The sequence below is a fragment of the Peromyscus californicus genome, unplaced genomic scaffold (assembly GCF_007827085.1).
Source record: "Peromyscus californicus insignis strain IS unplaced genomic scaffold, ASM782708v3 Scaffold_7__1_contigs__length_154581171, whole genome shotgun sequence".
In the NCBI taxonomy this organism is placed as follows: Eukaryota; Metazoa; Chordata; class Mammalia; order Rodentia; family Cricetidae; genus Peromyscus; species Peromyscus californicus.
In genome coordinates, this window is record NW_026294595.1 from 67,356,420 (window position 1) to 67,380,838 (window position 24,419).

Below are 24,419 nucleotides of genomic sequence, written 5' to 3' on the forward strand. Positions count from 1 at the left end.
TCATTATATTTGAAAACTAAGCCAGGCAGTGGTGGTGCACACCTTTAATCCCAGCACTTGGGAGGCAGAGTCAGGTGGATCTCTGTGAGTTTAAGGCCAGCCTAGTCTGCAGATGGAGTTCCAGGACAGGCTCCAAAGCTACATGGAGAAGCCCTGTCTGGGAAAAAACAAAACAAAAAAACAAAGTATTTAAAATATTTATAGCAACTTTCTTCAGAAACAGATTTAGTACCTTAGTTACAGCACTGTAGTAGAGATAGATACATTAAAGAAAGATACATAGAGAAAAATAGAACTTTCTCAACGAAGTGATGTGAGCTATACAAGTGCCATTCATTCAGATGGCATTAGTATGAAATATATAAACAGTATTGAAGAGCCAGGTGGTGGTGGTACCCAGGATTCAGGAGGCAGAGACAGACAGATCCCTGAGATTGAGGCCAGCCTGGTCTACAGAGCTAGTTCAGGACAGCCGTGGCTACACAAAGAAACCCTCTCTTGAAAAACAAACAAGCAAAAAACAAAAACAACTAAAAGTGTTGAAGATTTCAAGGAAGAAAACTAAAAATTGTCTGTGACCCAGACTAATTTGAGTTAATAGCAATTTTTCCTAATATATATACCTTTCTAGCTCAATAACTAACAAAGACTCACATAATATAATTTAAAACATGTATAGTACACATATGTAATCAAGGTCTAAGGTTGAGGGGGAGGATTGCAAGTTGAAGACTAGCCTGGTCTACAGAGCAGGACTCTGTCTCTTTCACAAGCATATTACATGAAAAATTGATGACTCTCATCTTTTGTCATGTTGGAATATAAAGTAGAGTGGTTTCTCGGGTTTCTGTAATGCTCTTTTGATAATCAGCAGCATGTATTCATCACAGTGCCTACCTACCTGAGACTGTCTTAACTCTGGTTGTAGAGTGCACAAGGGAAGAAAGTACCAAGCAAAACCACCTTAAAGGAAGATGACGACAAGTCTGGACCCATTTTTATTGTTGTTCCAAATGGGAAGGAGCAAAGGATGAGAGATGAGAAAGGATTAAAGGTAAGGAAGTGATAAGAATCTTTGAGAGTTTTTACTTGTTTTTATCTTTTTAAAATCAAAAGTTTTCAGGCAGGGTGGTGATTGCACAGGCCTTTAATCCCAGCACTTGGTAAACCGAGGTGGGCAGAACTCTTTGAGTTCAAGGCCAGCCAGGGCTACACAGAGAAACCCTGTCTCAAAACAAATAAACGAACAAAAAATGTTTTTCAGGCTGGAAGTAATGGAATACACTTTTAATCCAAGGAGAGATAGGCAGATCTCTATGAATTTAAATGCAAGCCTTTGTGAGTTTGAGGCTAGCCTGGTCTACATAGCAGGCCAGCCAGGGTATATAGTGAGATGCTATCTTTAAAAATTTAAAAAAAAAAACAAAAACAAAACTGGGCGGTGGTGGTGCACGCCTTTAATCTCAGCACTCGGGAGGCTGAGCCAGGCGGATCTCTGTGAGTTTGAGGCCAGCCTGGTCTACAGAGTGAGATCCAGGACAGGCACCAAAACTACACAGAGAAACCCTGCCTCCAAAAACCAAAACAAAACAATAAATTTTTTTTAAAAAAAAAGGGCGAGGGGGGCGGCTGGAGAGATGACTCAGAGGTTAAGAGCACTGGCTGCTCTTCCAGAGGACCTGAGTTCAATTCCCAGCACCCACATGGCAGCTCACAACAGTTTGTAACTCCAGTTCCAGGGATCTGACACCATCACATCAATGACATAAAATAAAGTTAAATAAATTATAAAAAAGAAAAAGGAAATAAAGGGTTTTTCCCCCCAATATGGGCTTGGTATCTCATGCCTATAACCCCAACACTGGAGAGGCTGAAGCGGCAAGATTGTAAAGTTCAAGACCTAAAGTTACTTAGCAAGAGCTTATCTCAAAACAAAACAAAAAATGTTTAGTTTGAAATTCAAATTGTAGCTAATAATTGATTGATTATTTTCTTTATAAATTATCTTATTCTTTCTCTAGGATTACTTTAAAAGAAAAGTAATTCTTTTTGTTGTTGTTGTTGTTAATGATGTTTTATTTTGGGGTTTTTTTTTCTTTGTTTGTTTTTGTTCTTTTTTTCTACCCAAGGTCTCTCTGTAACACTAGCTGTCTGGTACTCACTATGTAGACCAAGCTGGCCTTGAACTCACAGAGATCCGCCTTCCTCTGCCTCCCCAGTATCGGGAGTAAAGGTGTACACCAACACCACCCAGCAAGAAGTAATTCCTTCAAAGAGAATTAAAGAACAGAGCCTGTTGCTCCTCTAAATAGAAAGGTGATTTAGTAGTCTTTGAATACTTTATAAACATAAAAAATTAGTATTCATTGATTATCATCAACTGTACATACTACTGGACTATTTTAATCCATGTAATGTGCGAAGTGCAGATTTGGTAACAACTATATATATAGCTTATTCAGCTGTTTTTGAGGGGCTAGAAATAGAATTCAGTGATGAAGCACTTACCAAGTATGTACAATGCCCTAGTAGACATTTTATTTATTTTCAGACAGATTCTCACTATGTAGCCCTAATTGACCTGGAACTAGCTATGTACATCAAGCTAGATCTGTCTGCCTGCCTTCTACCACCACACCTAGCCAGCATGGCAAAAATTATTTATTTATTTATTTATTTATTTATTTATTCATTTTCTTTTATTTTTTTTTCTATTATCAGCGTGATACAGTATAAATTCTTATCCTAATAGTGAAATGTTTCACTGAGGCTTGCCCAGTAATTGAGTAAAACCAAAACTTACTATAAGCCACAGTCATCCTAGGGTCCCCACTGCTAGGTAGCTTCCCTGGATCTGTGGGTTGCAGTCTGATTGTCCTTTGCTTTACATCTAGTATCCACTTATGAGTGGGTGGGTACATAGCATGTTTGTCCTTCTGAGTCTGGGTTACCTCACTCAGGATGGTATTTTCTAGTTCCATCCATTTGCCTGCAAATTTCATGATGTCATTGTTTTTCTCTGCTGAGTAGTACTCCTTTGTGTGTATGTACCACATTTTCTTTTTCCATTCTTCAGTTGATAGGCATCTAGGTTGTTTCCAGGTTCTGGCTATTACGAATAGTGCTGCTCTGAACACAGTTGAGCATGTATCTTTGTGGTATGATTGAGCATTCCTTGGGTATATGCCCAAGAGTGGTATGACTAGGTCTTGAGGTAGATCAATTCCCAATTTTCTGAGAAACCACCATACTGATTTATGTACATCAAGCTAGATCTGTCTACCTGCCCTTCTACCACCACACCTAGCCAGCATGACAAAAATTTTAAAAATCACTTTTTTGTTTTTTGTTTTGTTTGGGATAGGGTCTCACTGTATAGCTCTGGCTGTTCTGGAACTGACTCTGTAGACCAGGCTGGCCTCAAACTTACAGAGATCTACCTGCCTCTGCCTCCTGAGTGCTAAGATTAAAGGTGTTTGCCACCACGCATGTAGGAGTCACTTCTTTCTTCCCACTGTATGTGTCCCAGAGATTCAAGTTATTGGGTCTGAAGGCAAGCACATTTCCCCACTAAGTCATCTTGCTGGCCCTAAATAGGTTTCTTCTTAAAATTGTAGTCTGTCTGTCTGTCTATTTATATTGGTTCTTTGAAAATTTCATGCAATGTATTTTGATCTTATCTACTCCTTCATCCTTTAATCCCATCAGGTAGATCTTGAGTTCTAGAGCCATCAGAGATCCTGTCTCAAAAACAAACAGAAAATTACTTATTTATTGGGGGGGGGGGTATGCATGTGTTTACATGTACACATTTGCTCATGCACACACATATTTTGATTACTTCTAATCTTTTTATTACAAACTACTGTCATAAGCATGTGTCAGAGGCTGAAGAGATTGCTTAGTAGTTTAAGAGCACATACTACTCTTGTACAGGACCCAAGTTTGATATCCAGCACTGTGTCAGGTGGATGACAAACACCTGTAATTCCAGCTCCATGGTATCTGATGTCTCTACCTCCATGGACACCTACATATACCCACACAGAGATATACATACGTATAATTTTAAATAATCAAATCAAGTTTTAAAAAAAAAAAACATGTTTGAATGCAGGTCTTTGTCGCATAAGCGATTATATCTACTAAATTCCTTAAGTGGTTTGTATGTTTTTTTAAATTTTGGTACATTTTTTTCCTCTGTTAAAATAATGCCAACGCTGTCATGTCACACAGTTACAGCATTTGTTTGTTTGTTTGTCTGTTTTTATTATTTGAAGGGGTTGGTCCCCCTGGAGTTGATACAGGACACAGCCAGGCACCAAGTTCTCAGCACATGGGAGATTTCTTACCCCAGAGGAACAAGCAGTCGGGGAGGCTGCCTCTGGATCCTCTGGATCTGGCAGAGGCAGACAGCAAGCAGCAGCAGCAGCAGTGGGTGTTTTTTGCAGGAGTGGGTTTTTAAGCAGAAAAAGGGGGAAGTCTATGCTAGGGTGAGTTGGTAAGTCCTGATTGCACAGGTTAGCCAAATAATGGATTCTGGTTGTTGGACCTTGGTGTTTTGTCTCAGGAATGAATCAGTGACCAAATAAGGGAATGGACCTTGGAGGTTAGCTTTAGGAAAGTAACCTAATGGTTTTTAGCAAAGGGAGAGATAAGGGTAAAGGGCAAAACCTGTTGGTACCATGTTTGCCATGCTCGGGCCTGTTAGAGAGCCCTTCATCATCATCATTATTTTTTTATTATTATTATTGACATGTTTCACTATGTAGCCCTGGCTGGCCTGGAAATGGCTAAAATAGACCAGACCAGGCTGGCCACTGCTTTCCTAGTGATGGAATTAAAAAACAAGCAAACAATGCTCAGCAACATTTTTTTTTTTAATATTAAGACTTGCTCAAAATTGTTTTCTTGTAAGATTTCCAGGATCATTAAGCTTCCAGAAGCATCACACCTTGGGCTATATTTTGTATTCATATTTAATTACAAATGAATCTTACTTAACTAAAAAGTATCTTAGAGCCAAGCAGGATGATAACATGTTTATAACCCAGTATTTGGAAGGCTTAAAGCAGCAGGAACTCTACTTTGAGGCCAACCTGGTCTAAAGAGCAACACACAGTCTCCAAAACGTAAGCAACAAGGAACTGGAGAGATGATTCAGTCTTTTAGAGCACTGGCTGCTCATCCAGTGGACTGGGATTCAGTTCCCAGCACCCACATGGCCACTCACAATTGTCTGTAACTCCAGCTCCAAGGAATCCAGTGCCCTCTTCTGACCTCCAGAGGCACCAGGGGTGAATATTGTGTACATACATATACTATGTATATGTATCAAAACACCCATACACAAAAATAAAGAGTAAAAGAAAAGTGACATGCCAGGGCCTTAGCAGTCTAAGACAGGAAGATCACTGTGAATCCAAGGCCGGCCTACTCACCGTGTTCAGTGTGAGGCAGTCGGTACTAAATGGCAAGACCCTGTCTCAAAAAAATATCTCCTTAGGTTGGGCCGGTCTGCTATCCCAGGTGACTCTCTGAACTTGTTTCAGTTGAACTGTTTACACTCACGGCCTTCCTGTTTTTTCCCTCAGGTGCTGAAGTGGAATTTTACTACCCCACGTGATGAATACATTGAACAGCTGAAGACTCAAATGTCTAGCTGTGTGGCTAAATGGTTACAAGATGAAATGTTTCACTCAGACTTTCAGCATCACAATAAAGCCCTGGCTGTCATGGTTGATGTAAGTCTTCAAATAGATATATATCTGTCTTGGGAGTATGAAAATACGGAGTATTGTGAAATGATCAAGTTTGAATGCCTTGAGAAAGAAATAGAATACACCATGTTCTCTGAAGAGCTAGCTCACTTGATAGAATAAATGATAGTGTATTTGGTAGACCCTATTGAAGGTCTAAAAATCTTTAAATTTTCTTTTTGGGCACCAGTACAATTTAAGAACTATGGGCCTACTGCCTGTTTGTGAATGGAGACAAAGGAGGAGTGGATGGAGGGGGGTGGGAAGAGGAGGGGGGACAATGTGGTTGGTATGTAAAATAAATGAAAAAAATGTTATTTAAATTAAAAAAAAATATGGGCCTAATAGAATTTAAATTTGCATACAGTCTTAACCTGTGGGGTTTTTACTTTTAAGCACTTGGAAAGTGAAAAAGAAGGTGTCATTGGTTGCCTGGATCTTATCTTAAAATGGCTTACCCTCCGGTTTTTCGACACCAATACAAGCGTCCTAATGAAAGCACTGGAATATTTAAAATTGCTCTTTACCCTGCTGAGTGAGGAAGAGTATCATCTTACTGAGAACGAAGCATCTTCCTTTATCCCCTATCTCATCCTCAAGGTAATGTGTTCTCATCCTAGGAAGACAACTTGAGTTCTGAGCTAACTTCAGTTTTTATACCTTTATTCTCTCGTTTATAGTATGATGGTACCTCCTTTCAGACTCACCCTCAAGATCCTTTCAAAATACAGTAATGTATGAAATAACCATCTCACTCAGAAAAGGTCTTTATCATTTCTTATTGACCAGGTTGGAGAACCAAAGGATGTCATTCGTAAAGATGTTCGTGCCATCCTGAACCGGATGTGCCTTGTCTACCCAGCCAGCAAGATGTTCCCCTTCATCATGGAAGGGACCAAATCCAAAAACTCTAAGCAGAGAGCAGGTGAAGCAAAGCATATCTGTCTGTCCAGCTATCTTTCTAGAGTTGCTGAGGGCTGAGCTCAACCTCAGATGCTAGACAAGTGCCCTACACTGAGCTGTATGTCTCTAGCCCCCAAAATTAAAGTTAAGGTGCATTAAGTCTTTGCATAAGTGATTCTCAACAGTCATTTTAAATAGCAATGGAATTTCTTCAGTATCTGTGTAGTTAATTCAACTTTCTTTTTCAAACTGTGAGAGTGATGAGTTGCACACTGGTGGAGCCATAGTATCAGGTGATACAGGCACCACTCAGTACCACCCTGGTGACAAAACCAAGTGCACAGGGGCCATCTGACTCACAGACATACCCTGTCATGAACACTTAGAACATCATTGTTTCATTGGTATATGACAGTGTAAAAGAAAGAAAAATCTAAGAAGGGCCAGAATAAGATTTTAGCACTTCATGTATGCCAAAAAAAATTTAGAAGCCTCTATACCAAACATTTTTGGGTCTCCTTAATCTAGTCTTTCTTCCTCAATAGAGTGCCTGGAAGAGCTAGGTTGCCTAGTTGAGTCCTATGGTATGAATGTGTGTCAGCCAACCCCAGGAAAAGCCTTAAAGGAGATAGCTATTCACATAGGAGACCGAGACAATGCGGTTCGGAACGCTGCCCTCAACACCATCGTTACAGTGTACAACGTACATGGAGATCAGGTGTTCAAACTGATTGGAAATGTGAGTGATGTTTATATGCCTTGTCAGTGTGCTTGAAAAGTATCCCAAAACTTCTTAGTTGTTGGGTTTCCTTCCATCTCAACTCTACCTGAGTTTCATTAGTTGTAAACCTAGCCTTTCAAGACATCCTAGAATCCAGGTATATGTTTTGGGTACTTTCATTTGATGTTGGATATTTCTGCTGGGCTTAACTAAAAATCATTGTTTTTGTTTTTGTTTTTTTTTTTTTAAATTTACAGGAGTTTGCTTAAGATATGAGAGCTATTTTTGAATCAAGAAATCTGAGCTAGCCTGGATTTTGAATTCCATATGGCAATCTGCTCTGTGGTTTGTTTTGTTTTGTTTTGTTTTTTAATGCACTTTGTTTTTAGTTAACAAGTCCGCTCTTGGGAACAAGGTTGGATAAGGGTTCAGAAGTCTCAAGCTTCAGCCAGTTGCTGCTTTTCCAGGCACATGAGTTCTGCATCTTGACCCCTTGCTTCCTTTGAACCAGTCATTGTGGCTTAACCTCAGCTCTTTACTCTGGTGGCGCTCTAGTAGCACCGTTTTTATACACTGTACTTAAATCATTGGGTTTGCGTTAGCTAATGAAATACTGTGACCAGTGAAGGACATAAAGCAGGTAGAAATTTAACAAATGACCGAATGTGAAGTCTTGCCATAGACACAGTATATCTCAGGCCAGGCTCCAACTCACAATGTAGCCAGTGAATACCTTGAACTTTGTTATTTATTTAGAGACAGGATCTCTCTATGTAGTAGTCCTTGAGCTCAATATTTTGACCAGGCTGGCCTAGAACTCACAGAGATCCTCCTCTTTCCCCACCTTCTACTCACCAGTGCTATTATTAAAGGCATGAGCAGCCACCTTGCCTAGCCTAAAACCTTGAACTTCTGATTCTGCCCCTACATCCTGAGTGCTAGAATTACTAGTGTGTGCCACTATGTTCAATTTTATATGTGATTCTGTGTGTCCATAAAAGAACACTGACACATAGTTGAGCATCAGTTCCCAAGAATAGTGAAGAGGAGGTCTATGCAAGGGGCCAGCCTGTTAAGTGTTAGGACCTCAAGCAAAATGAAGAAATTGAGAAGTAGCATTCAGAGTGAGGAGTCATAGCCAAACCAGAAAAAGGATGTTTTGGAGAAGGGCTGGGGGCAGAAATAGGAGATGTGGATATACACAGACTGGTTAGATAGAAAAAAATACAAAGAAAATGGGAGTCACGTTTCTTAAAATTAGAGAAGGGAGATGGGTGGTGGTGGCCCACACCTTTAAACTCAGCATTTGGCAGGCAGAGGCAGGTGGATCTCTGTGAGTTCGAGGACAGCCCTGTCTACAGAGCAAGTCCCAGGACAGCCACGTCTACACAGAGAACTATCTTGAAAAACAAAACAAAACAAGCCCCCTCCCCCCAATAAAACAAGCAAAACCAACCTATTTTATGTTGTTGTTGTTGTTGTTGTTGTTGTTGTTGTTTTCAAGACAGGGTTTCTCTGTGAAAAATAGCTCTGACTGTCCTGGAACTAACTTTGTAGATTAGACTGGCCTCAAACTCAGAGAGACCCACCTCCCTCTGCCTCCCAGTGCTGGTATTAAAAGCTTGCTCCCCCATACTGGGCTTGCAATAAATAATTCTGGAATCCTCCAATTAGGACTTGTATTTTAGTAAGTGGGTGTGCTAATAGTTTGAATTTTACAGCTTTCGGAGAAGGACATGAGCATGCTTGAGGAGAGGATAAAGCGGTCAGCAAAGAGACCCTCTGCTGTGCCAGTGAAACAGGCTGAAGAGAAACCTCAGCGCACACAGAATATAAACTCCAATGCCAACATACTACGCAAGGGACCAGCTGAAGACATGTCCTCCAAACTTAAGTATGTGAATCTAGATAGTTGTCTGCTCTGTAGACTTAGCTTTGTGTGCTCAGAGCTTGTCCCGTAACATAATCCTGAGTTTATGTCATTGTCATGCATGACAGAGTGTCTGGGTAAATGTCGTATAATCAAATGTTTAATCTTTCATTCTTCATTGTCTTTGTCTTTGTCTCAAAACCACTTCTAAATGGTCTTGTGCCTTCTTTCACTGCTTTTCCGTGGACAGAATTATGTATCGCACTTATAGGATGTAAGTACTGCCTGCTAATTGCTCATTAGCAGGGCTCTTATATCTTTCTAACTTCTGACATGGATTCATCCCCTCTGCAGAGTGACTAGCTTTTACAACAGGACAGCAGAAGATGGCCATACATATCAGGCCTCCCATGAAAGTCTTTATATTTGGTTGTGCTCACATTCCTGGTCTTTGTTTTTGTTTTGTTGTTGTTGTTGTTGTTATTTTGGTTTTTTGAAACAGGGTCTCTCTATGTAGTCCTGACTGTCTTGGAGCTCACTTTGTAGACCAAGCTAGCCTTGAACTCACATTGATCCACCTTCCTCTGCTTCCCAGAGTACTGGGATTAAAGGTGTGTGCCACCATGCCTGGCCCAGGTCCTTGAAATAAGGCTAAATAAGATGCATGCATCCCACAATTGGCTTAAGGGACTCAAAATACTACCTTCTTCTGGGTTGGGGATTTAGCTCAGTGGTAGAGCGCTTGCCTAGCAAGCACAAGGCCCTGGGTTTGGTCCTCGGGTCCAGAAAAGAAAAGAAAAAAAAATACTACCTTCTAAACAAGACAGTGCTATTTTGGGCTGTGCTGCAAGTATATTTTTAACCAATTTGAATTTGGAAATTTTGCACAACTGTATAATACTGACCCTGTCCTATCAAGAGTGACTTTCTTTTTCAAAAGTAATGGCTATCTTTCAGAGCATACAATATACTAAAAACTGCATAAGATACCTATGATTAGAACTTAAACACTGGTTAATTTCTTGGAGAGGGTAGGGAATACCCAGTCTGCATTATTATTGATACTTTGGCTCATGCTAGTGGATTTTGAGTCTGTATAAGTATTTTCTTCCCCAAATGAAATAGAAGTACAAGGTTTGTCAGCTTTAGCAAATTAGAGACAATGCACTCAGCCAGCAAGGCAAGCACAAATTAAGTTCCCTGCTCTGGGAAAGTCCTGAACCAATGTTGCTACTGCAGATACTTTCTTATACTCAAGAACTTAAATCCTTCAGAGGGGCTGAAACCAGAAGTTGAACATCTGTCTTGAAGCTTTGAGGCAGCTAGTGGTGCTAATAGTATCCTTGTGTTAAGAAATCCCTCTTACTTCAGGAGCCTCTTTTTGCTTCCTTTAGCCAAGCTCGAAGCATGAGTGGGCATCCTGAAGCAGCGCAGCAGATGGTCCGCCGAGAATTCCAGCTGGACTTAGATGAGATTGAGAATGACAATGGTACAGTCCGGTGTGAAATGCCAGAACTCGTCCAGCACAAACTTGATGACATTTTTGAACCTGTCCTTATTCCTGAACCTAAGTAAGTTCAGCCTCTTCATTTAAATATAAACAACTCATCATCATTAGAATACATACATACCTGAAAAGAGCCCACAGTGGAAGTATGCAGTTAAGACTTCGTAGAATTGATTACTGATTGATAGTAACATCTTTACTAAAACCTGGAACTTGTAGGAAATTACATAATCCCCACTCATTGAAATGTCTTACAATACAGATTGAATTTTTCCTTTGATCTGCTGTCTAGGATCCGGTCTGTCTCTCCACATTTTGATGACATGCACAGTAATACAGCATCCACTATCAATTTCATTATCTCCCAAGTAGCCAGTGGTGACATCAGCACAAGTATCCAAGCTCTGACACAGGTAATGGGAACCTTCCCATAATAGCAATTCCACTGATGGACAAAGAGACTTGTAAGAATACTGGGTTGTGTTTTTACTATTTTCTACTGAGAAAGTATTTCCCAGTTTCAAATAATCCTGGACTTTTGAATTATAACCTTTTTTTATGTTCAAGCTATCCATGTATTATTTCCCTTGCAGTTGTACATAAAATGTTTTTACATTTAAAAAAAGGACAAATACTATAGAATTGTATTACATGAAATCTATAGAATATACAAATTCATAGAGACAGAAAGATTAGACATTATCTCAAGACAGAGAAGAAAGGAATGAATATAGAGCAGTGATTTCCTAAGTACAGAATCTCTGTTTTGTGTGATAGAAAAGCCCCACAAACGGAAAGTAGCATCAGGACATAATATCATGAATTAATAAATCAATACAATTAATATTATTAATGAATATCATAAATATAGTTATTGAATGAATACTGTGAATGTAATCAATGAATACCACAAATTAATTAATATCATGAGTGTAATTAATATCTTGAATGTAATTCATGTCACTGAATTGTGAACTTAAAAATGGTTACAATTGCAAAAAAAAAAGAAAAAAAGAAAGAGCCAATCAGAAAAAAATAAAAAATAAAAGTATCTACTGGATTGCATACTAGTGGAGTCACAGTACTGAACATACAGTCAGTGTATAGTATTTTTTTTATTATTATATTTAAAGGACACAGGGGCCACTTAATCATCACTTGCATCAGATTCCCTGGAACTGGAGTTATAAGCTACCATATGGGTGCTGGGAATCAAAGCCAGACCTTCTGGAAGAGTAGCCAGTGCTCTTAATTCTGAGCCATTTTTTTTTTTAAATCGTTTTCTTCACCTAACAGTTCAGTTTTAAAGGTGTAGATAGGGAAGAACTAGGTTTTCGTCAGTGTGGTGACAGTGGATGTGAGTGGAGAGCCATGTTAGCTCAGAGTAAAGAGGTAAAAGCCTGGTGGGTTATGAGGAAAGTGTCCATAAAAGAACACTGACACATAGTTGAGCATCAGTTCCCAAGAATAGTGAAGAGGAGGTCTATGCAAGGGGCCAGCCTGTTAAGTGTTAGGACCTCAAGCAAAATGAAGAAATTGAGAAGTAGCATTCAGAGTGAGGAGTCATAGCCAAACCAGAAAAAGGATGTTTTGGAGAAGGGCTGGAGGCAGAAATAGGAGATGTGGTTATACACAGACTGGTTAGATAGAAAAAAATACAAAGAAAATGGGAGTCACGTTTCTTAAAATTAGAGAAGGGAGATGGGTGGTGGTGGCCCACACCTTTAAACTCAGCATTTGGCAGGCAGAGGCAGGTGGATCTCTGTGAGTTCAAGGACAGCACTGTCTACACAGAGAAATCCTGTCTTGACAAAAAATAAATAAATAAATAAATTAGAGAAAGGAGCTCCAAATATATAGCAAAATAAAAGAATTCTGCATAGTCCAACAGTATGTATAAAGTATTAGAGAATGAAAGTAAGAAATATGCTGTTTCTATGATTCAAAATTAGAAAGATGTCAGTTATCTAGTACATAAATGAAGTATGGTTGAGTTTGTTTTGTTTTGTTTGGCCTTTTTTTTTTCTTTTCTTTTTTTGGTTTTTCGAGACGGGGTTTCTCTGTGTAGTTTTGGTGCCTGTCCTGGATCTCGCTCTGTAGACCAGGCTGGCCTCGAACTCACAGAGATCTGTCTCCCAAGTGCTGGGATTAAAGGTGTGCGCCACCACCGCCCGGTTCTACATGTATTTCTAATCCAAATTACAGCAGTCTAAGATTTGAGAAGCTGAGAGACAGTTGTAGCCCATGTGCGGAAGCCAGAGGACAACTGGTGAGAGTCAATTCTCCTGCCAAATAGGTCCTTTGAGAACAGTGATCTAATCCAACAACTTTGTAATGAGAATGCTAAAGACTCAGCGTAATGGAAGGGAGACACATCTATTTTCCGTTCTGCATAAACTGACCATGGCTTATATGCCTGTAATCCCAGCATTCAGTAGGTGGAGGCAGGAGGATCAGAAGTCCAAGGTTATTCTTGGCTATTTGGCAAATTTGTAACCAGCCTGGGCTATAAGAGACTGTCTCATCAAAAGGGATGAAAAAAAAGCCAGATATAGTAGTACACACCGTTAATCCCAGCACTCGGGAGATAGAGGCAGGTAGATTTATTTTAGCTGGAGGCCAGCCTGGTCTGCATATTGAGTTCTAGGACAGCCATGTAAAGAGACCCTGTCTCAAAAAAAACAACAAAAAGTAAAGAAAAATAAAAGATAAAATTGAGGGTCAGTTGTGGTGGTGTACACTTGGGAGGCAGAGACAGGCACAGATCTCTGAGTTCAAGGTCAGCCTAGTCTACAGAGGGACTTCTAGGACAGTCAAGGCTGTTACACAGAGAAACCCTGTCTTATAAGACAAAACAGAACCAAAAATTGAGACATGGGTTATTATTGCATTTTTATTTGTTTTGTTTTGTTTGAGACAGGGTCTCTGGATGTTATGAAACTAGCCATGTGGACCAGGCGGTCCTGAACTCAGAGATCTGAATACCTCTGCCTTTGTGTACTGGTATTAAAGGCAAATGCCACCATGCCAGGTGCATTAGTGCATTTTTTTCTTTTTCTTTCTTTTTTTGGTTTTTTGAGACAGAGTTTCTCTGTGTAGTTTTGGTGCCTGTCCTAGATCTCACTCTGTAGACCAGGCTGGCCTCGAATTCACAGAGATCCGCCTGGCTCTGCCTCCCAAGTGTTGGGATTAAAGGCGTGTGCCACCACTGCCCGACACATTAGTGCATTTTTAAAGTACTATACGGACTGAAAGTGTGTAGTTCATTGATATAGTGCATGCTTAGCATATGCAAGGCCCTCAGTTCAGTCTCCACCAAATGCAAAAAAAAAAAAAACAGTATGTTTCCTCTAAGACATGACTATGGTGATATTTTATTTGTATTAAAATGTTATTTGTATGTTAATAAATAAAGTTGCCCAGGGGTCAGAGCTATTAGCAAGCCATAGGAAAGCAGGGCAGTGGTAGCGTACGCTTGTAATTCCAGCACTTGGTAGGCAGAGCTGGGTAAGTCTCTGTGTGTTCAGGGATACAGCCATTATTGGATACACATGCCTTTAATCTTAATACCAATCATGGAAAACCTGGAGGCCTATACAGACAGGCCGTGAGGAGGCGGTCATGTGGTTGGGTTTACAACCAATGAGAGGGCAGGACAGGAACTCTATATAAAGACTTTAACACAGGGGTAGCTCTGGTTCGGAGAGGTAGGACCACCGCAGGAGGAAGGGTAAGGTTTTAGCTCTTAGCTCTGACCTCTTGGCTTTCTTCTTTGCATTGGTTCTGTGTTTATTTAATAAGAAGGTTGGATACATCTACACATGACAGTCTTCTCTCTCCCAGAAATAAAAATGCAAGCACATAAGGATATATACACAATGATTTTAATTTGTTTATACAGTAGGTGAATGGCTAAACTAGAAGCATTGGAAAGTCATCAGTAAAGGAATGATTGAACATTTTTGTAAATGCCTAAGTTTTTATGCTGGCTTTCTTTGCAGCAATTCTCAGCCTGTGGGTTGAAGCTCCCACCGTGGTTGCATATCAGATACTTACATTACAGTATATAACAGTAACAAAATTACAGTTATGAAGTAGCAATGAAATAATTTTATGGTTGGGGGTCACCACAACATAAATTATGGTGAGTTATATTAAAGGGTCATTGCAGCATTAGGAAGGTTGAGAACCACTGTTTTTTTGGTTTGGTTTGGTTTCTTTTGTTTGTTTGTTTTTTGAGACAAGCTTTCTCTGTGTTGCTCTGGCTGTCCTGGAACTCGCTTTGTAGACCAGGCTGGCCTTGAACTCACAGAGGTCCACCTGTCTCTGCCTCCGGAGTACTGGGATTGAAGGTGTGTGCTGCCAGTGCCCAGCAGAGAACCACTGTTTTAAGCTATTTTTCTTTTTCTTTTTTTTTTTTTTTGTGTGTGTGTGTGTATGAGTGTTTTGCCTGCATATATGCATGATATGTTTGCCTGGTTGGTGCATACAGAAGACAGAAGGGGCATTAGATTTCTTGGAACTAGAGTTAGAGGTAGTTCTGTGGTTTCAAGAGAATGCTGGGAACCAAACTCTAGCCCTCTCCAAGAGCAGCAAAGTGCTCTTAACTGCCAAGCCAGATCTCTATCCAGCTCCTTATGCTGCTTTCAAAAATAGTTGTTCATTCCTTTGACTTTAGATATTTTCATAATTTTCCACTAAATTAGAAAGCTAGATGCAAAGCAGGGGGTGCTAGTGCACACCTTTAATCCCAACTCCGAGACAGAGGCAGGTGGATCTGTGTGAGTTCAAAACTAGCTGGTCTACATAGCGAGTTCCAGGACAGCCAGATATACATAGTGAGGACCTGTCTCAAAAAAAAAGGGAAAAGAAAGCTAGGTATAGAAAAATACATATAACCTTTGTATAGTAAATGTGCTCCAAACCTCTGAATATCCTGTACTGTGATTCTTCATATAATAATTTTAGAAAATATAAGACCATACTATAAATATAAAGTAATATATGTCTACCTATTAATGTTAGTTAATTTAGAAAAAGAGGGAAAATAATCCTCCCTGAAAATGCAGTGTGCATATGGAAACATTAAACTGTCCCACTGAAGGTTGGGTTTATGAAGTAGGCATACATGAAGAGATAAATGAAAGTAAAGCCAATACCAGGAGGCTGTATTCATTCACCTTGCATTGTATATAACTGGTGCCCCAGTGGAGTTGTGCAGCATGGCAGTCCTGCTAAAAATGTTTACTGAAGATCAACATGTAATATATATAATGTCTCAGCATTATTTATGCAATTATAAAAATCTGCTTTATGTGCCTAACATTCACAAGGCCCTGGGAAGATACTTAATTTATATTAGTGTATAGGAGATAAATATTTTCCTACAGAGCATTTTACCATCACCACAGCTAATGTATTAAATTAGGAAAAACTGCACATGAGAAAACTGAGGTTTTGGTTTAGACTGAGTCAATAATCTGAGCTCTTAGAGCCTCGTCTGGTAAATGGGATCTTTTGCTTGTTACTTTCTTTCCTTTTTTGTTGTTGAGATTGTTTTGTCTTTAAATTTTGTTTGACAGTACTGTGGATCAAACTGCAGGGCCATAAGCTTAAACTTAGTAGGAAGATGCTCTGCCACTGAGCTCTTCATTCTCACACACACACACACACACACACACACACACACACACACACACACACGTATGTATACACATACATACATATATACACACATTGTTCTGGGTTTTTGTTTGTTTGAAGGCAGGTTCTCACTCTGTAGCTCAGAATATTCTGGAACTTGGCTGTATAACCTAGGCTGAACTCAAATATAGAATCCTCCTGCTTCTTCACCCTTCAAAGTGCTAAGATTACAGATATGTGCCACTGCTCTTGATTTTTTTTTTTAGTGGAAGGTTTAATATTAAGGCTGTCTAAAAAGTACAAGAAAATTCCTTTTAATAAATTAAACATTTAAGCATTAGGGATTATTCCCTGAACTAGACAGTAAGCCTCTTAGAATAGAGTCTCTGCCTAATTCACTTATTACTAAGTTGCTCAATAATATATATTGAATAGTTGAATTCCTAAGGACTAGTTATTTATAAAGTTAGGTGAAGTAAGTGCTTTGCTAATAAACTTTCCTGTAGAATGGTGCCGTATAATGTCTTTCTGCCACTCATAAAGCTTGGAAACTACAGCTTGGAATTTTTGTTATCAGATTGATGAGGTCCTGAGGCAGGAAGACAAAGCTGAGGCTATGTCTGGCCACATTGATCAGTTTCTGATCGCAACCTTCATGCAGCTGAGACTCATCTACAGCACACATATGGCGGATGAGAAGTTGGACAAGGATGAAATCATCAAGTTGTATAGCTGTATCATTGGCAACATGATTTCGGTAAGACATTTCTGCAGATGTGGAGTTTCTCTTGGCTCTATCAATCCACCCAGGTTCTCAAGCTAGAGTCGGTGCTAATGTTCATGTGGGACCTGTGTTACTTGATAGAGTTATCTATGAATCACATAGCCAGTTGTTCACTTTTTGCATTGAATGTTACTTAATTGTTAAGTACCTCATCCAGCACAGCTGGAGTAGAGGAGGAATGAAGAAAAGACAGAAATATAAGCATAGAGAAGCTGGGATCCGGTGGTCTGGACTTTTGGATGGGTTAACCTCAACACCCCAGAAGATCATATAGATTATATAGAATTGAACAGAGAGGTGGGGTTGTTGCATACTGATAAACAGGGAGACAGGAGTTTGATACATGGCTGGATAAAGGAGACACGTTTAGTTAATCTCTGTAGGAACAGTCTCTATAGGGAAGTAGTCTTCAGGCTGTGCACATGGTTGAGGGGGAGCTGTGGAGGACTTTTCTGTACACATTATCAACACCTGGACCCCCAAGGAAGACTTGCCATTTCCCTCTGTGTCGGACACAGAGAAGGCTTTGCCATTCTCCACAGTTAGGATATAAAGTGAAATGCTTGGTTGCTTCCTAGTGTTCTGCTTCCTGCCAGTTTCTTTTACAGGCAAGGCAGGCCCTGTTTGGCTCTTCATAGATGATTGTGCATCAAAAATGCAGCAGAAAGGAAGCAGACCAATTACTTCTGGCTAATACTGAAATGTGACAGTAGTTCTTTTTTTCTTTTCTTTCTTTTTCTTTTTTTTTGACCTTCTGGAGTTTTAAAAATCCAGTGTAATTGTGCCAGGTGTGTTGGTACAAGCATATAATCCTAGCACTTGGGATTTAAAGTCTGAAGTATTGGCCAGCTGAACATAGGCCACAGTAAGGCCTATGTCAATATATATATATATATATATATATATATATATATCTGAATATTGACTAGAATATACCAACTATGTTTTCCTTCTTTGTCCCATATATTGAGTTTTAACCTCCCTAACACAGTTAGGACTGGATAGCTATTTCAGATAGAGAGCCTGGCCCGGGAGGCTTCCACTGGAGTACTGAAAGACTTGATGCATGGCCTGATCACGTTAATGCTGGATTCTCGGATTGAAGATCTTGAGGAAGGACAACAGGTGATTCGTTCTGTGAACCTCTTGGTGGTGAAGGTTTTGGAGAAATCAGACCAAACCAATATCCTCAGGTATATTTATACCCTCATCAGTAAAGCTTGGGATAGCCTCTCATTTGTCTACACGTAGAAATCAGGAAGTCAAGGTTGGGGCTGTGGCTCAGTTGGTAGTGCTTGCCTAGCATGCTAAGCGGCCTGGGTTTGCTCCGCAGCACTTGCTAAAACCCAGCATAGCGGCACATTCCTGTAATCCTAGCATTCCACTCAGGTGGAGGTAAGAGGATCAAAGTCAATTGTAACTTTTAAGTTTGCATAATAAGATGATTTATTGCTTTCTTCTCAGTGGGTCAAGTGCATTTCAGTGTAAACCTAGTAACGGGATCTGGCTTTTCTAGAGTAGGGTGGTCAGATGTACCAGTTATCATCCTAGTGTTACAGTTGTCTAAACCTAGTAACGGGATCTGGCTTTTCTAGAGTAGGGTGGTCAGATGTACCAGTTATCATCCTAGTGTTACAGTTGTCTCTGAGAAGCCCTGTCAGGGCTGGAGAAGCAGGTAGGGGTGGGGTGCGTACATGCGTGCGTGTGTGCATGCATGAAGACTTAAGATTTATTAATGCTATTTGTTTTTCCAGTGCCCTGCTTGTTTTACTTCAGGACAGCCTACTAGCAACAGCTACTTCTCCCAAATTCTCAGAACTTGTTATGAAGGTAAAGTTGAAATGATTTCATTTCTTGTCTTTCAAAGATATCACTTTCTTTTTTTGTTTTTTGTTTTGTTTTTTTCTCAAGACAGGGTTTCTCTGTGTAGCCCTGGCTGTCCTGAAACTCCCCCTATAGATCAGACTGGCCTCGAACTTCCTCTGGCCTCTGCTTCCAGAATGCTAGGATTAAAGGTGTGCGCCACCATGCCCAGCTGGGAAAGAAATTCAAATTAAGACATTGACTGAAGTCAGCTAAGGTACTTCTGGAAAATAAAGTTGGTAAGCCAGGCATGGTAACAATTGTAATTATAGAACACAAGAGGCTGAAACACACACACACACACACACACACACACACACACACACACACACACACACACACACACACACACACACGAAATAAATAGGTGACTGTCATTAAGTTTTCAGCCAGGTATGGTGTTGCTCGCCTTTAATCTCAGTACTTGAGAGACAGAGACGGGCACATCTCTGAGTTTGAGGCCAGCCTGGTCTATAAGCAAGTTGTGGATCAGCTAGAACTACATAGTGAAACCCTGTCTTAGTTAGGGTCATATTGCTGTGGTGAAACACTGTGACCACAGAAGGTAGTCCATGCCTTTAATCCCACCTACCATGTGTGTTCTGGAAACTAAAGTACTCTTAACCACTGAACCATCTCTCCAGCTCCATGAATGTCTTTTATTTTGTTTTGTTTTGAGATGGGCTCTCACTTTGTAGCTCTGCCTTATCCTAGAACTCACTATGTAGAACAGGCTGGCCTTGAACTCACACTGATCCACCTACCTCTGCCTCCTCGTGCTGGGATTAAAGGCATGCACCCCTAACTCTGGATTCCCTCTAAAAATCATTACAGACAACAAGAAGAGCAAGCCATCATGGTGCTTCACACCTGTAATCTCAACACTTAGAGAGTGAAACATAAGGGCCAGGCTCAGGTACATAGTACGTTCATGGCCAGCCTTCTTCTAGAAACTAGAAGGCAAGAAGTTTGATTAAGCATATTTTTTTTTTTTTTTTTTTTTTTTTTGGTTTTTCGAGACAGGGTTTCTCTGTGTAGCTTTGCGCCTTTCCTGGAACTCACTCGGTAGTCCAGGCTGGCCTCGAACTCACAGAGATCCGCCTGGCTCTGCCTCCCGAGTGCTGGGATTAAAAGCGTACGCCACCACCGCCCGACTGATTAAGCATATTTTATTTTGAAGGAGAAGTATATATTGACCTATAAGAAGTATGCATGTTGAGTCTTTCATAGAATTCTCCAAATGATTGTAAGTGTAACATACTTCTGGTACTCAAGTGGTGTAGGATTTTGCTTCTTTAGATTAGATTTGGTTAAGCAGTCTTAACTATTCTGTTCTCAGGTACTAAGGAAACCCAAGACAGAATTTAAACATTTTTTTCAATGTTTAAAATGTCCTGTCCCCAGCACATACAAAAAGCTGGGTGAGGAGGATGCCTGGGACTTGCTAGCTAGCCAGCCAGCCTAGCTGAATTATCAAGGTCCAGGTTAATGAGAGACTGTCTCATAATAGAAAGTAATAGACATAAATACCCTATGTCCAGCTCTGGTCACCACATACATACACACATGTAATAAATAAGTATACACATAGATAACACACATATAAGGAAAAGAACCTTGAATTGGGAAAATGGGTGATAAATTATCCTCATTTTTCAGTCATTCCTTTTGTTTCTTTTTTTTTAATGGTTTATTTATTTTTATTTTATGTATATTGGTGTTTTTGCCTGCATATATTTCTGTGAAGTATTGGATCCACTGGAACTGGAGTTACAGACAGTTATGAGCTGTCATGTGGGTGCTAGGAATTGGAACCTGGATTTTCTGGAAGAGCAGCCAGTGCTCTTAACTGCTGAGCCATCTCTCCAGCCCTTGTTTCTTATTTTTATAGTGTCTATGGAGAATGGTTCGACTATTGCCTGACACCATCAACAGCATTAACCTAGACAGAATTCTTCTGGATATTCACATTTTCATGAAGGTCTTTCCCAAAGAGAAACTGAAGCAGTGCAAAAGTGAATTTCCTATAAGGACTCTAAAGACCCTTCTGCATACATTATGCAAGCTAAAAGGACCTAAGGTGGGTGAGAACAGCACTTGGTCTCAGAGTGAATTTCCTGGAAGGGTCATTGCTAGCATTTGAATATGCTTGTCTCCCTCAGATCCTAGACCACCTTACAATGATTGACAATAAGAATGAGTCTGAGCTGGAGGCGCACCTGTGTCGGATGATGAAGCACAGTATGGACCAGACTGGGAGCAAGTCTGAGAAGGAAACAGAAAAGGGAGCTTCTCGGATAGTGAGTATCCTGATTCCCAAGGGGAAATATTAGGGGTTGGAGTGATCGGTCCCTTGGTTTGCTGCTATAACCATTTTTACCTAAAAATTTCAAAACACTGGAGTAGTGAACACATGCTTTTTGGTCTCCAAGACAGACTTCTGTATCACTAGGTAAGTCCACTATGAGCTCTGCATAACCGGGGAGGAATGGACCAGCTCGTCCTCAAAGTTGAGGTGAAACCCTCTGGAAGCACTCATAACCACAATACTAGTGTTGCTGCTGTAAACTTTGCAACTCTGGGCTTTCTGTACCAGTAGAACCATACCAGTAAGGCCCATATTCTGAAATATTTTCTGTTAGTATCCATCCTCTCATCTGGTTTCAATAATTCAGTTCTAACCAGTTCTTTGTGTTTTTCAATTTATTAGGATGAAAAATCATCAAAGGCCAAAGTAAATGATTTCTTAGCTGAGATTTTTAAGAAGATTGGATCTAAAGAGAACACTAAAGAGGTGAGACTAAAAGGGTTAAGCCTAAGACTGGGTGCCGTAGCACGTAGCAGTTACAGCACTTGGAAGACTGAGATAGGCAATTGCAAGTTTGAGACTAGCCTGAACTCCATAGTAGGACTCAAAAAAGCAAAAATAAACAAAAAGGCAGATGTTGTGGTACACAGCTGTAATGTCTATACTCAAGAGGCTGAGGCAGAGGGATTGCTGTAAGTTTGAGGCCAATCTGATCTACATAGGAAGTTCTGGGCCAAGACCTTGTCTGCAGAAAGCCAGGAGGAGGGATGGATGGAGTAAGTGAGGAGAAAAGAGGGAGGGGGTGTGGAAGGAGTTAAAGGAAATAGGTGGTGGTCTGCTTTGTGGCAAGGAGTACTAACTTATATCCATCCCCACCTCTTCCTTTTTCTTTTTCACCAGGGCTTAGCAGAGTTATATGAATATAAGAAGAAATACTCAGATGCTGACATTGAACCGTTCCTGAAAAACTCCTCACAATTCTTTCAGAGTTACGTTGAGAGAGGCCTTCGGGTGATTGAGATGGAGAGAGAAGGCAAAGGCCGCATTCCCTCTTCGACAGGTGTGGTTCCTGTTCTCCTTCCAGAAATAGACTAAAGTAGTTGCAAACCACTACGCCATTGGCATTCTTGTTCATGCCAACTTTATCTAGTTTGATGAAAACTAAAGCTTTTAGTCTGCTCTTCCTCTTCCAGGAAACTCTTGGGCTCTCCTGCAAGCCATGTGCAGGGTCTACTCACCTCTTCTTACCTTCCACTCTGATTCCTTGGTGGGAAACAGTATTCTCTCTTAGCTGCGCTGCAGCAGAGTACCCTCCTGGTGTTCTCCCACTTCCACCTCCATCTTTCTGTGCTCTTTTCCACACAGGGCATCAGGAGTTGCCAGCTGTATTCCAGAAGGCAAAAACCTCTCGATGTCCTGCGTTGTCTGATCCTCTGCTACTTCTGGCACCTCATCTACCGCTCTCCAGCCCGCCAACCCCCTCGCTGTTTCTGAAACATGGACACATAGGCATGCCTTAGGGCCTTAGCACTGGCTTTGTCATTCTGCTGTTTTTATGTGGGGATTGAAGCCAGGGCCGTGCACGCTACACATACACTCTACCACTGATATATGCACTAGTCTTTATATATATGGTGCTGTTGCTTCTAAGAGAGCCCGTTGGCCAATTCCTTGCTCTTGTGCAGATCTTGTTTATATACTGTGATCTCAGTGAGTTGCTGAAAACTTGTGAGCCTATTCTTCACCCTCCCAAATAGCAGCCTCCTACCCAAAACCCAATATGTAGATCAAATTAGCCTTCTGACTCACAAAGGTCTTCCTGCTCTGCTCCTGGGTGCTGAGATTAAAGGGTATGCCCCCACACCCAGCACATTTACCACTTCTAACATATATCTACTGTTACCTGATGTTCTGTTTGCCACCCTTACATTAGGACTTTAAACCAGATGGAGAGTGGTAATTTATGGTGTCAAACCCACTGGCTGGGAAAGCAGTGTCACTGAGAGCTTGAGCGAGACAGACGCAGAGAGAACCTAAACTACACACAGTGCACACTTTTTTTTTTTTATGGTTGAGGAGAAGGTTTATTTTAGATATTAGGAAGGGTCCAGACTGAACAGGGCCATGAGGAGGGACAAACATAGAAACTACTAGAAGCCAGGCACGGTAGCAAATGCCTGTAATTACAGCACTAGGAGGCTGGGCAAGAGGATCCCTAAGTTTGAGGCTGTCTTGGGCTGTCCAAAAACAAAACCAGAAGAGGTGGGAAGCAAGGGAGAGAATGGGAGAAAGAAAGAAGCTGGCAAGATGGCTCAGTGGGTAAGAATCCTGCAAGCTGGAGGACCTGACTTAGAGCCCCAGCATGAGGCCAGAGGAGGACATTTGGTCTCTTCCTCTTTCACGCTCCAGCAACTCTTCATTTCCCTTCGTATTTGGCAGCAGTGAAGTAGCAGTAAGTGGGAACCTCTTGTGATGGTCCTCACACAGACTTCAGGTATGGGACCCTTAGCCCTTGGCTGTGGCAGTGGTACAGCTCCAACCCTGGGGTCTGAGACACTTGGACTGGACAGCTCCCTGGAGAATTCCTGTCACTAATGCGCGAAGGTGTTTCCCTGCCTCCACTTTCATTCAGGTCCTCTTGAATACTGAGCAAGCACTCTTGGTAATCACCAGCCCCTTCTTTTTCACTTCTTGATAGACTTTCTGTGTACAAAACTTTGAAATCTTACTGAACTTCACTGTGGCTTTAAATGGTCCCTTGTGGAAAACTGATAGTCCATGGAGCGGTCTGTTTAGTTTTGGACTCTTAGTTTTATTCATTGAGGTACACATATCCTCTGTACCAGTACTGTACAATTTTGTTTAGCTTTGTAAATGTTCTTCATTAACCTCCACTTTTAAATTTTTTTATTATTTTTTTAATGATTCTCACTGTGTCACTCAGGCTGGTCTCAAACTTCCAATCCTAGGATCCAAGGAATCCTCCTGCCTCAGCTTCTCAAATAGCTGGAATTACAGGTGCATGCCACTGTATCTGGCTCACTTTTATTATTCCAGATAT

The 24,419-nt window shown here is 40.7% G+C and overlaps 1 protein-coding gene and 1 non-coding gene across 7 annotated transcripts in view; both read left to right on the forward strand.

Annotated features, from left to right (window-relative positions):
* Window positions 1–24,419, forward strand: part of Ckap5 (cytoskeleton associated protein 5) — a 109,473-nt gene that overhangs the window by 78,939 nt on the left and 6,115 nt on the right. For 3 of the 6 annotated variants that reach the window (XM_052725293.1, XM_052725295.1, XM_052725294.1), the window contains exons 28-44: window positions 929–1,054; window positions 5,595–5,744; window positions 6,156–6,359; window positions 6,549–6,684; window positions 7,208–7,401; window positions 9,105–9,277; window positions 9,504–9,527; window positions 10,648–10,824; window positions 11,053–11,173; window positions 16,981–17,160; window positions 18,193–18,380; window positions 18,942–19,017; window positions 20,942–21,130; window positions 21,213–21,350; window positions 21,761–21,844; window positions 22,259–22,418; window positions 22,724–22,867. In XM_052725293.1, coding sequence (XP_052581253.1) covers window positions 929–1,054; window positions 5,595–5,744; window positions 6,156–6,359; window positions 6,549–6,684; window positions 7,208–7,401; window positions 9,105–9,277; window positions 9,504–9,527; window positions 10,648–10,824; window positions 11,053–11,173; window positions 16,981–17,160; window positions 18,193–18,380; window positions 18,942–19,017; window positions 20,942–21,130; window positions 21,213–21,350; window positions 21,761–21,844; window positions 22,259–22,418; window positions 22,724–22,867 — 2,464 coding nt within the window. The remainder of the gene's footprint in view (window positions 1–928; window positions 1,055–5,594; window positions 5,745–6,155; window positions 6,360–6,548; window positions 6,685–7,207; window positions 7,402–9,104; window positions 9,278–9,503; window positions 9,528–10,647; window positions 10,825–11,052; window positions 11,174–16,980; window positions 17,161–18,192; window positions 18,381–18,941; window positions 19,018–20,941; window positions 21,131–21,212; window positions 21,351–21,760; window positions 21,845–22,258; window positions 22,419–22,723; window positions 22,868–24,419) is intronic. The other 3 variants (XM_052725296.1, XM_052725297.1, XM_052725298.1) reach the window with 3 other exon arrangements.
* Window positions 6,913–7,023, forward strand: LOC128102764 (small nucleolar RNA SNORD67). The gene has a single exon (XR_008215525.1). It is a non-coding gene; the product is annotated as a small nucleolar RNA SNORD67 (small nucleolar RNA).